The 13,773-nt window shown below is 44.0% G+C and overlaps 1 protein-coding gene across 2 annotated transcripts in view; it reads right to left on the reverse strand.

Annotated features, from left to right (window-relative positions):
* Positions 1-13,773, reverse strand: part of LOC146198377 (unconventional myosin-IXb-like) — a 109,601-nt gene that overhangs the window by 86,865 nt on the left and 8,963 nt on the right. For both annotated transcript variants that reach the window (XM_084593859.1, XM_084593858.1), the window contains exons 2-5: positions 5,847-6,091; positions 3,828-4,187; positions 2,311-2,559; positions 431-525 (exon numbers count right to left, since the gene is read on the reverse strand). In XM_084593859.1, coding sequence (XP_084449985.1) covers positions 431-525; positions 2,311-2,559; positions 3,828-4,187; positions 5,847-6,035 — 893 coding nt within the window. In that variant the 5' untranslated portion in view covers positions 6,036-6,091. The remainder of the gene's footprint in view (positions 1-430; positions 526-2,310; positions 2,560-3,827; positions 4,188-5,846; positions 6,092-13,773) is intronic.

Consider the following 13,773-nt stretch of genomic DNA (forward strand, 5'->3'; position numbering starts at 1 on the left):
GCTCGGTACGGTCATGTGAACAGTGTTCATTTGGTGTATCAGAAGCTTAACGGACCCAGCCCAGCTGGCAATGCGATGGCTGGTCTTGGTCCATGATGTTACCATACCAAACAGTTCTATGTTGCCGTCACTGGGAGGAGCTTTGCAGTCTTATGTCATCCATTTATTTCTCAATAAAGAATGCATTTAAAAGGAGCTCAGATTTTGGAAATAAAATAACAAAGCCCGGTAAACTGCAATATGTTGCACGATATTGCCATGACCTCTTTAAGCAAACTTGTACTGAAAACATCTCCAAGGAAAGCAGCTCTAATAACACTCTGATACTATTTTGCTCTTTACCCATGCACATGCAAATAACATAATTTACAAAATAACAAGCAGCATGGAGAATGGCAAAAAGTTAAAAAGCCACAGCAGACTATCTTACCCATGAACCATGCCATTTTCTCGGTAGTTGACTTGAATAAACTTTCCAAAACGACTTGAATTGTTATTGTGCTTTGTCTTGGCATTCCCAAATGCCTGCAATGGAAATAATATAATTCAGAACCTTCCCTATTAAAAGTAGAGCCACTGAAAAAGTGAAAATACATGTGAAAGCACCGAACACTTGTTCTGGCACTTTTCAATGTTTCGCTGCATTATCATAGGACTCTTCTTGCAAAGTAATCTAAGAAAAAAAAAGCATTCCTGTTTCATTATATTTTGAAGTAGCCTTCTTTTTTCTTTTCTTCTCCATGTGGGTGCACAGGACAGACCAACAAAGTTATCACAGTGCTGCCAGTTCACACCAAGCTATCGCACGATCCCCACAGTTGTACAAATACATCAACCACTTTCGTTAGCCCGGCTTAACATCAGTTACGAAATGCAGCAACAATCAAGGACACTTGCATGCTTTTTGTATCAAGGCTTCTGCGCAGAAATCCCCTAAATGTGGTTTACAAGCACTACCACACATAAACATTGCAGAAGAATGCCCTAGCAATGCAAAGGCATGCTATTACAGTTAAATCTCTATGTAAAGAACCTCTATGTAGCGAATTGCTCAATATTACGAAGTTTTTCAATTCTCCAATGCTGCCCCCATTGAAGTGCATGTATTTGAAAACTCCATGTAATGTACAAGTCACGGCGGTTGACCTTGATATAACGAACTCGCAGCACCGACAGTCCCTTAGCTAGTGCTGAGTTACTGACAATTTGGCAGAACCCTGCAAATTTCAGGTCGATAAAGCACGACCTGAAGTGACAGGAATGCCTACTATAGGAACGAGCGACCGCAGTTGATACAACGCGCCATGTTTCAGCGCCAACGACGCATCTCCTTGGCAGACACAAGTCTCCACTGCTTCAGTTGTCGGAACATGGCCCTACAATAGCTCATGCTTAAAAGCAGCAAAAAATAATTTAAAAAAAAATGGGGGCGAGCAGCGCTGCACGTTAGTAGCGAGAACAGCGGAGCGCGCTGACGACGCGAGGAAGAGTCAGTTTCCTGGGGCAACGGTGGTGGGCGAGCATGCGCGCGGCGGTGGCATATGTGCGTGCTTTCCCCCAGACTGGTTCATCCCCCACCCCTTTCTCAGCTCCCTCGTAGATGCTTCGCGCGAGCAGCAGAGGAGGTGGAGGCTGCAGCGGTATCAGTACGATCGCAAATCGTTTCACCGCTTCTATGACTTCGACGAATTCTGATTCACTTGTAAACACTTTCAGGGTAGTTACCCTTACATCAATTCTTAATCTAGTTATTGTTCTACATTATCCTTTTGGGTCTTCACGCGAAAACTGCATGTAAAGAAAACCTGGATGTAACAAAAAATTGCGAGCATTTTACAATTTCATTATAGCCAGGTTTAACTGTATACATAACAGCCCGCTGCTGGGCCTTATTCAAAATTTTAATAATTGATTTTGTCACAATTTATTGTGCTTCTCACAGCATTAAACATCAATTCATTGGTCAATTTTTCATGCACACCACCACCCTTAACCTTGCAATTACTCCAGTATGTGCTTGCACTTATATCCTCAAACATCTCTTTGTGCCCTGGACACTGAACAGCACATGAGAAGCAAGCAACTAGACATCCGACAGATATCCAAAGGCAAGAAATAGTAACTACGCTCTAAGCACGCAATACCTAGAAGCTATACATGCGAAATTTCAGAAAAAATTGCTTATTGCGCAGGCAGTGAGTAGCCTGTGCACCCTACATGGTCAATTTGTTTTCCATTGCATACGCTATGCACGCATACACTTCCTAGCAGCCTCTCTTTTAAGAAACTAGGAGGGGAAAGCACACTCGCCTCCAGCACGGGCCCAGCACTCAGTATGGTCTGCTCCACACCACGGCCGTAGGAGCCCTTCTGGCTGAGTGCTGTCAGGTGGTGCAGCAGCAAGTTGGCACTCTCTGTCTTGCCTGAGCCACTCTCGCCCGAGATGACTACACACTGGCTGGAGTGAGAGCGCAGCATGGCATGGTAAGCTGCATCCGCCACGGCAAATATGTGGGGCGGTAGGTCACCAAGCCGCCTGTTTTGGTACAGCCGAACATACTGCGCAAGTAAAAGAAAAAAAGTTCAACAGGTCACAGATAATTCCGAACAAGTCGGTCACACAGCTCCTTTTGCTTCTCCATACGGTGACCAGAGTGGCTAACAGATATTGTGAGGTGAGCGGGTTTATGCACAGCATTTTACGGCTCTTAAGACCTCTTCTACTACTCACAGCATGCAAGAAAGAAAGAAAAGTCAAATTTTTGTCTATTTGTGCAAGGCAATTAATGTGCAACATCACCCCATGACAAAATGTTGTAAACAAAATCCACCAAAGAATTACCCAGCAAACAACAATGCATTTAGGCAGCAATGGCAACCAAACATTTGCTCTCACTGTAAAGCACGAAAGGATGTGCACCCTACCAGCATTAGCCTGAGAATTTTCAGCCAGCTATGACAAACAATGTGCTGACTAGGTATTCTATGAACAGAAACAAACACCCTACAAAGATGCCGGTATAATCTACCCATCACTGCACCAGGCACTATTATTATATGTAAAGCCCTCCCCCAAGGACCCTTGAGGTATCTGAAATAACTATGAGCATTCCCTCTCCTATGTTCAATCATTGCTAGTCACCACACTGGCCAAAAGTAATTACCAAGATAAACCCCATGTTTCATACTCATTTTTGCCTCCTAGATACTTGCCTATGGACAATGGAGAGAGCTATGAAACGAAAAGGGATAGGTATAACATTACATGCCAAAAAACATGCAGAAAAGGTCAAGGAACAAACTCAAGTTACTGACATTCTTATCAAAATAAAACATAAGAAAGGGGCATTGGCAAGGCAATTAATGCGAAGGCAAAATAACCGATGATCACTAAGGGTAAATAAGCTGGATTCCAAAGGAAGGCGAGCTAGCAGGGCGTGGCAAAAAGTTACGTGAACAAATGAGATTAGTAAGTTTGTGGGGGTTACACAAGTGCAGCTGGCACACGACCAAGCTTACTGGAAGGATATCGGAGAAGCCAGTGCAGTAGGTGTAGTCAAGCTGATGAGACTGACAGCATTAGCTATTCATTCCCAACTGCCTAACAGACGAGCAAGCTCGCTAGAGCCCTTTCTACCAGCACACATGAGGTGACCTTTGTTAAACTACACAGCTTCAATAACCTAATAAAAGTTTATCTGCCAGTCAGCCATTCACTCCTCCTTCTGACTGCTTGACGAGTGACTGGGGGCCATTCCTTTTGTAACAGTTGATGAATTTGCACTGAAAAAATTTGCACTGGCTGAGTTGCCAGTTGCCGCACTCACTTTGGGGTTGTAGATGGGGTAGAACTTGAACGGGTTGACAGCAATGAGGATGGATCCAACGTAGGTGTAGATGTGACTCCGCTCAAAGCGTGCCTTCAGATTTTCCAGCAGAGTCTGCTCTGTCAGATCCGGCAGCTGGCACAGGTCGGAGTAATCACGGTCTCGTGGCTGGTGGTACAGGAAGCGCAGGAAATAGTCCTGCAGTAGGTGTGCGTCAACCGAATTGCTGCCGGGCAGGGCCAGTGCTGTCTGCGATGAGAGGCGCTCACGCAGGCAGAACCGGTGGGTGTCCTGCTGAGGCCACAGCAGCTGCAGTGCCACTGGAAACTCGTCTGGGCCCAGGTGCCGCTCCTTACATTCCTGTAAAAGGCATTTCCCCCTGAGTTCGCTCTTCTGATGTTGATTGCAACAACGTTCAGTTACGTAAAGAGACACTTTACGTGAATATGATGTCTAGCTAAATCACGAGGCTAGTCTCCTGAAAGAACAATTGCGACGTTTGCCACAACTGGCACTTGGAAAAAACAGAAAAAACTTGTGTGATGCCTCTTGTAGACTCCGGTAACTACAACAAGAGTTGTTGTCGGGCTAGTTGGCTTGAATCATGTAATGCCATTAAGGCTATGCGCAAAAAAAGACAACACAAAAAACAGAGGCAACGACAGGACTACAAGGTAACTACAAGAACACGAAGTGTTGCACTGTGTGCATACTGCCCAGTTCTCCTGTGTGAAGCTTTCATACACAGTAACATCAAAAGCACCAGACAGGTGCACGATCACCTGCGCTTTCTTTATTTATTAATTTTGTTTTGTCAGGCCACCCCATCTAGTGAAGACAGTGTGAAAATGGGCGGTGAACAGTATGCTGGTACCATTGTAGACAAATGCTACAAAGAAATACCCGTTAATTATTAAGCCAAAAAATTTTGTTTTTGATTGTTTTCTCTGATTCACTGGGAGCTCAAAATATGTTATAAAACTAGCATACCACCATATCGTGTGGAGGTGAAAACAAGAGAAGAAACAGAGGAAATCTGCGACTTGATTTTCCAGTATTTAAGCAACGTCGGCAACTTTTCACACATAAAAATTAACTCTGATAATGCTCCTAATATAAAATCTACAGTGGCACTACCGCCCCCAACAGTAGGAGGCTTAGACCGGTTGCTGAGAAAGGCAGCCCAGTGACTGAGGATCATGTCCGTTTATTTGGGGAGGCCCAGTAGCGGTAGTCAGTCGGCGGAGCAGACAAATGACATGATGCTGCTGCCCTGGCCAAGCATTACGACAGGTCTAGTCTGTGCAAGCACTCACACCAGCTCTAGGCTTTGGTCACACCAGCAGTGGCAGCAGTACCAGCAGCATCGCCACAGAGGGTCACCCTGGTGTTGGGGCTGTTGCCCCGGAGTCACCAATTTTGTTTGGATGCACAGGCTGAGTGAGGAAGGCAGCCTGTGACAGATGCGCACTGCTTCCTGACAGAGGCCTGGACCAGCGGTTGGTGAGCCAGTAGAGCCAGTCGTCAATGCTGTTGCCCTAACCAGGCACTGGCACTGTTCTAATTATCACGGGTGTTCGTGCTCGCTCTAACTTCGGCTTCATCATAGACGACACCAGCAGTGACAGTAACGCCGCTAAGATTCTATAAGTCTACCATAGTTTTTTGTGCCCACTGATATTTTTCCCTGGTGTCATTTCAGCAACGTAACTTTGGTTACATAGTGTCATGCAACGACAGTGCTCACATAAAGAAAGCATGGATAATTTGTAGAATGTAAAGAAGTGATGCTAAAGTTGGCTGGAGAATTCCAAACGTGAGAAGGAGGTTGTTGGGCCTGCTATAGGTACTGCGCTCTCACTGCGATAACAGCACACTGCTGGACTAGTTGGTTGCTCTTCCCTCAATGAGACATTGTACCAGCCCAAACAGGCAAAGGATACAGAAAGATTAGATGCCACAGTAAATCCCATCCTCAAGTTGATGGCACAGCTTTCCACATGCAGAAAATTTCCTCACCTCTCCATTAGAATTGTGGACCACTTCAGCAAGTTCCAGGTCCCGTGGCAGTGACAAGCCCAACTTCTCAGCAATGCAGGCGACAATGTCGGCAGCCGTCGTCTGCTTGCTGGCCTCAATTGAAAGGGCTTCATACAGGCTGCTGAACGCGCCCACGTGCACTTGAAGCACATAGCGGCTCTTAGACATGGCTGTTCAGGGCCCCAGTTCACAGGGCACTGCCCGCCATCACGCACCACCAGGTACTGCAAAAACATAAAAATAACATGCATGACTGATAGAACTCTCATAATTCATCAATGCACACTGTATACAGACCGCTCAAATGGTAAGGATAGCTGATGACCTGTTGCAAATCTAAGCACAATTGCCTGCCACTGACTGCATTCTATTAAAATCTCTATCAGTGAGCATACCGCCACCACCCATAATAGCCTTGAGCCTTTACAAAGCGAAAATGGGTCCTGCCTTTCTTTTCTTTTCCTTTCCTTTGCTTCAATTGATAAATAAATACTTTTGTTGCTTAGCTGGGTACACCTATCAAATCTTGCCAATAGTTTATAAATATGCATATAAGCTACTTCCTTGTTCTGAAACTCTTTTGATAGGGGTAGCCCACAGAATTCCACAAGTGCCAGGGCTTTCAGAACGCCTTAATGTGCTACATCAAGTAGAGCATATTCAATCAAAAGGCTGTTGCAGTAACTGAAAATTAAGAAAACGTGTCGGAAAAATTCTGTGCCGCTGGCATGCGGTGGCGACTGGAACTTAATCGAAACCTGATACGTTGCTTCCAAGACAGATGGCGCTAGTGCATTCTATTTCATTGTACAAACTATGCATTAGCATTTATTTCTCAATGTAGAAGCATCCTAGAGGACCATAGGCAGCTATCACGTCATACACTTAAGGCAGAGCTTAAGTGTCCCCCTAATCTTCCCAACCATGAAATTGTTACTCATGGTTTAAAAAACAATAACAGCATGCATGCACGCACACATATATGAGCCTTTTCTTTGAGAACAGAGTCAATGTGCAATTCAGTGGCATGGAGAGGATGGGTGAAGCAATGCCCGGGCACTTTGAGGAATGTAGTTTGAGAACCCCTGACTATGGGCAGTTGAAATACTGACCCTAGAAAATGGCTTAACCTGTTTTCTTTTGGGGGGAAGACCCCGTCCATATTAAAGAACCCCACAAAAAAAGTACACCATACTAACTACAATAGCAGAGCAAGTGATGCTGTTCACATTACATTATGAGTACCGCTAGACAAGCCTCACATCAACTTTCACTCTGATAAGGCTGGTCACATCAGCTGAACATGATTTCCTAAAGTGGACGTGAAGTGTACAAAAACTGTTAACCTGCTCAAAAACCTTGCCTTGCTGAGATGTTTTCTTTTCCAGCATTAGAACATACCAAAAGTGACAACTTCCCTGTACGCATGCCAGAACTTTAGTAGTGTTTTGGGAGTCAAGCACCTTTTTAACATCAGACACCTTCTGAACAGCACCAGCCCAAAGTTGGAATGTGCTTTTTGCCAATCAGCACTTGTCTGTCCTCTATGCTACCTGATTTAAACAAATTTCTCAGCGAAATGCTAGGACGATTCAAGGAAAAAAAGCAGCTTTATGAGGTTCTAGAACCAAGTCCCCTGTGTTGATGATAATTTGAGTGGTGTAAGCATTTCTATAAGCAATAAAATAAATGCTCACAGATTCCCTTTCTTCTACTTTAGTAATAACTACTAGCATCGTTCACTGTCTGTGCATGCTGGAGTGAAAATTCACATTACCAAAGAGGTAAAATCCTGGTCACTTTTGTAGCTAAGGATGTTATGTGCTGGACCCCAAGCAGTGACATAGACTGCCAACGCCCCATCCAGTCATGTCATCGTCACAAATTTGTGGCCACAAGTCATCACATGACCAGCGTCAAGGCATGTGACCGTGCATTGTGAGTATTGTGTGATGCCTAGGTTGCCATGAATTCTTTACAACTAGTATTAACGAAAAAAGTGTGTTTCCTGAGAGTAGTGCACCAGGTAGCAAAGTCTCACCAGCTTTATTTTATTTACTTTTTCCCTGATATTAGCAAAATTTTGTATAGCAGACAGGGAGGTCTATGCAACTGGCTCCTCCACCCCCTACAAACCAATCACTCAAAAACACCTCGCAAATCAGTTAGTGCAATGAGAAAATCACCTGCTTTTTATCTACTGGTCTCCAAGCTCCACGATAAGGGCATGGTTGAAATGATGCAACAAATAAGTTCTTTTTTGATGACATTCAAAAAAAAAAAAAAAAAAAGAACTTCTCGAAGAAGTCAACAGTTATAGCATGTTCCAAATACTGGTCCAGATCAAGGGAGCAAAAGCAAAGAAAATTAAGTGGCATATGCAGCACGCTTATAGCGAGATAGCACTAATGGTCCCGCTCTGTGGAGATCCTGGTGTCACAGCTGGCATTGTGTTGAGAAAGTCCAGGTTGGTCACGAGGATTGTGATGTCACATGAAATCAATATTAGATTCAAATGTCATTATGACATGTAAGAATAAAGTAAACTAATTGTGCTGAAAAGAAAATTGAATTAATTAGATGGGGATCGAACCTGGGCCTAGACCCCTAAGGGCACGAGGTTTGTTCATTTGACTTAGTTACACGGAGGCCTTGTGTGTCTTGTGGTGAATATATGTATACAATAAGAATAGAAACAGCATCTGCATTAGTGAAAAGATATGCAAAGAGAACCCTAGGCCACTGAAGGGACCATGCTATCACACCATACTCTTAAAGGGACCGAGCACTGGCCAAAATGTTTCATGAATTTACGGTGTTAATGAAAAGGTCTTGCCTCATAGCATACAAAAGTCCAATATCCAAGAAATTAGAATTTATTATTTTAATTCAGCATAAAAATCATGGCAAAACACTGTATTATCGGTGTAGTACACCACGAGAATATCACCGATTTTCTTAACTGCAAAGTATTTTTTTCTTTTTCTTTCAGGAATGCTCATACTGCTTTATTATATTTTGCAGCATCACCTATGATGTGCTTTTAGCATTTGTAACTAGATGGCACCACACAGTTTTGAATATTTTGGATGGAGCAGTGACCAAGGTCCACTAAAGCATTCATAGGCAACGTGTACCGTCCTGTGTCATAACAGCCTTGAGTGCAGAAACTGATATGGATGCTACTCTACACTAAAAATTTCCAATTACTTCCATAGTTACAGTGTGACAGAAAGGACAAAAGAGAAGGGCAGAATACCTGTCTGTGGCATTGTAACTATGGAAGGTCATCACCAACTCACCCAACAACCGTCACTGTTCATGGTTTCCAACATTAACCTAGATTAAAAATAGCAGCATGAACTGAACCTACAATTCTGTGGTAGAACTTTTCTGTAGCATTTCAAATAAACAGTTATGGAATCAACCACTTTAGATGAGAACCTTTCAATTGCGCTGAAATAAATTATGTTTTTCAGCGTCTTCTTAATTTTTTATGTCAAGTCTTGCTGCATACATGTGCCGAGTTTATTTGTTATTCATATATTTCACTTGAAGAAACACTGAAAACAGCAACACTGAATTATTCTTGTCGGTGAAAATTGCTTAAAACATGGCGACTAGCTAGTTGGTTTTGTGTAGTGCAGACTGCAGCGCAGTGGTAAAAGGACTAGACGAGAAGGATGCAAACACAATTGCTTGTGTTTGCACCCTTCTCGTCTTGTTTTTGTAACTACTGCGCTGCAATCTCCAGTAGGTAAGAACATCCTTTCTGCCTGTGCTGGTGTTTGTCTGGCAGAAAAAAGTCCATTTTGTGGCTGAGGGAATTTAAATTTAGAATTTAAAGAGGATCCTATCATTCAACTTAAACTTGTGGTGTCCCATCTACACCATAAAGGCCTAGGCCCGTATTCCTAGTTTGCGTCATTATCGAAGTGTCGCTACCTCATGTGACCTCGAGTCATCTGATTGGTCAAAATGCCGGGACATGATGTTGCCACCTCTTCCAGTTCCGTAGTGGCAACACCCAGTTTCGGCATTTCGACCAATCAGATGACTCGAGGTCACATGAGATAGCGACATTTCGATAACGACGCAAACTCGGAATACGGGCCCTGGTGCTGTCGCTTTGAAATGAATGGTGGTGTAAGTTTTAAGCTTAAATTTTGACACTGACGCATGCAGTTCCCTGGCAAAATTGGCCAGCGATAGCAACACTTGTATTTCGTTTGGCCTTTTCTACCTTATCAAAGCCCCACATTCGGTAAGAGTGCGCTCTATATCATCTGAATGTCGATGCTGGCTAACTTCAATTTTCTTCAGCGTCCCTCTAATAGCTAATTACGGAAGAGTTATCGTATTAACTACCAGTACACAATGTTACAAATGGAGCACATTTTTTTCTTAGGGTTTCTTGGAACCTTATGAACTATGGCTTGCAACAGAGGTTCTTAGGTGGCACTAAAAAGTTTCAAGGCAAGTTTTGTAACATATCAAGGAAAAGGTTAAAAAAGGATGCACACGCACAGTCAAAAGAAGCATGAACATTTGTAAGTTAATGCGTCAAAAGACACTGTCCTGTGTACATCAGAAGCTGTGCAACTGTTGCTGCCCTGCCTATGCGTTGCCATGACTCAATTTCATTACAAACAGTGTGTTAGAACAGGGCAAATGTGAAATTCTCACATATGAGCTCATCGCCCAAAACCACTTCACCTCACTTCCATACCCATCCTACACTCCTAATTTAGCTTTTGTGGACTTTAATCTTTTCCAAAAGTTGAAAATCCAGCTTTAAGACCCTTTTGACACCCTGCGGAGATCCACCATGAATTGCAGAAGGTATTTGACGCATTTCAAATAGAAGACTTCAAGGGCATGTTAAAGCAGAAACAAGAATGCTGCTTTACTGCTATGTAAGGATACTGTTTTAAAGGTCATAACATGGACGAATAATTTCCTAGTAAACAGAGTTAGGTCCGTATTCCGAGTTTGCGTCATTACTGAAAGTATCTCTATCTCCCCGACCTAAAGTCATCTGACTGGTGCAAACGGCAAAATCAGAACTGGTAGTGACATCCGGTTCTAGAGTGTCCACTAAGCGAATGATTCGAGGTCGGGGAGACAGGGACACTTTCAATAACGACGCTGACTCGAAATATGGACCCTAGTCTCAAAACTTTCCAATATTACCCTGCATATGCCAAAATTAAAACTGCCAAGAAGACCATAAAAAATGGCGCATAAAAGTTGCAACAGTAAAAAAAGACGAGACAAGAATACATCTGACTTTAGAGCACCACTGTTATAAGGCTCCTCACATAATATTGTGAGGAGTTGGTGAAGAGTGTTACTAGGGAACACGTGACCGACGAAGTGCTGTGCTCACAGACGACGACCAAGGAATATGTGAACGATGAAGTGTTGTTCTAGAAGACAACGACGCAGACAGGGTGGATGCTAGACGGCCCTCTATGCGCCGAGTTCTGCAACACAAGTCTAAATAAATATTTCCCCGTAACATCTTCGGTAGAGGTGCGGGGCATGCTACGAAGACGACGAAGCAGGCAGAGGCATGGGGCAGAGCACTCGCGCCAGGCCCGCTGGCCATTAGAGCATACTTCACCGTCATGTCATCACGTCGTTCTGTATCTGCTGTGTCGCCGTGCTCCATCGTTTGCCATACGCCACCCTGTAACATTTGGTTGGAGGTGCGATTCATCCCCATCCTTGCCTTTAAGCGTCGACGCCAACCGTACGCCGGGACTATCGGCCGAAAGCCCGTGGAAACCATCGCACAGCTCCATTCTAGCCATTCCTGCCCAAAGCTGACCAGCCGCTCTCCTCAGCCCTGTCACCAGCTTTGACCACAACATGCGACGACCAGGCAGAGCTCAAACCTGAACCGACCTACCCCACGACGAAGTGACCTCATGACCACTCGAGCGATGACAGCACCCCCGCCCAAGCCGTCCAGCGTGTCCATAGGCCTTGGCCTTCAGCAAACAGTGAACACTGGGCCTGATGCTCCATGGGCAAGCATTCATCCTATCTTTGCATTCATTGTGGTGGCAAACATTTCATCTCCTAATCCTCCGCTTGTGCTCATCATCACATCATGCATTGGATTTCAAGCACTCAATTGGGACAATCGCTCTGTGGCCCCGGGTCATAATAAGAAGATGACGAAGCGGGCAGTGGCATGGGGCGGAGCGCTCGCGGCAGGCCCACTGGCCATTAAAGCATATTTCATCATGTTATCACGTCGCTCTGTTTCTGTTTTGTCACTGTGTTCCATATGCTACCACGTAACATTATTATGCAAAATAGGCTGTTTTATTGGTGTGTATTTGTGGCTTGGCTACAATAAGTAAATCTGTACACGGCTTTTCTTTTTTTTTTTTATGTTCTATCAAGTAAGCAAAAGCAGTGGTCGAAGGATAAATATCTGATCAATAATAAGCTAGCTAGCTGCTTCAATATGCACCACCAATTGCCTGTATATCTCAAACACTTCGTTTTCAGGTTCCACACAGTTGAAAAGAGAGAGAGAGAGAGAGAGAGAGAGTGTGTGTGTGTGTGTGTGTGTGCGTGTGCGTGCGCGTGCGCGTGCGTGTGTGTGCGTGTGCGTGTGCGTGCGCGTGCGTGTGTGTGTGTGTGTGTGTGTGTGTGTGTGTGTGTGTGTGTGTGTGTGTGTGTGTGTGTGTGTGTGTGTGTGTGTGTGTGTGTGTGTGTGTGTGCGCGTGCGCGCGCGCGTGCGTGCGTGTGTGAGGGGTGGGGTGTAGGGGGGGAGCCAATTTTCTAAAAGTTATTCTAGGATCCAGGCTTATTTATGGGCATACTTTTTCATAAAACAGTTCAATAACATGAAGCAGCTTTGGCAGCAGGTAACATATTTCCCTTCCACAAACAAGTGGGCAGCACAAGGATACCATCTGCTTCACGTAGATCAGTTCTTCATTCCTGCTTTTTTGCCTTTCTTACTATGTGCACTAAACCCCCTGACCTTCGCGCTTCATCGTCACACAAAAAGCACTTTTCAACGCTGCAGCTGCCAGTCACAACACATTGCAGCTTTAAATTATTAACAAATGTGTAATAATCATTTTTAATATTTTGCCCATCTAAATATACTAAATGTGCTCTCACACTCACATTGAACAAAGGCTACAAAGTTTGTCAAGAGATTCATGAAATGCCTTTCTTTCAAGGATCTTTTTGAAATGTTTTTAAGTTAGCTAGTTATTTACATATCTCCAGCCATTTGCATTGGCAAAGTCCAGCAAATGACTACAAATCAGTTGCAGTGCAAAAACGAGGTTTTGCCAGAAAACAAAAAGCCAAATTAATTTACATAGCTTGACCGCAACATGCTTACATCTGGAACAAGACCTCTTAGCAGGAATGAAAAAAGCGGCTATTTCTATGCAGTGATATCCTCATGATGTAAGCTTTACTGAAGTGCTCTTGAGACTTATCAAGAGCACTTCAGACCTTTTCCAAGAGAAAGTATTATGTGCAATGCGTACAAAAGAAGAGCCTGGATTCCACAAGCCGAATGATAAGCAATGTTGTGATGATATTGTTATAAGGAAGATCCACAAGCGATACAACTAGCGTTGGCGGCAGCTCAGATCTGTCTAACCTCAGTGTCGTCGTCTTTAGGCACTCTGTCACACTTCATCGTCCTCTAGTAACAATATCACATAAAGGAAAACGTTCAGGGGAAGCCGCATTTTACATAATTTGCTATTTCATCAGACAGGGTAGCCTAGCCTTGTAATCAAGAGCTGACGCCAGCCAAATTTCCACACGCCTGATACCATCCTATCCTAGTGCAACTCACGGGTAATTGAATCGTTCACTGCTGACTGAAAGCAATGCAATCTCACAATAGCAGATAGAC

This window comes from Amblyomma maculatum, chromosome 2, assembly GCF_055883805.1.
Source record: "Amblyomma maculatum isolate TAMU_Amacu chromosome 2, ASM5588380v1, whole genome shotgun sequence".
Taxonomy (NCBI): domain Eukaryota; kingdom Metazoa; phylum Arthropoda; class Arachnida; order Ixodida; family Ixodidae; genus Amblyomma; species Amblyomma maculatum.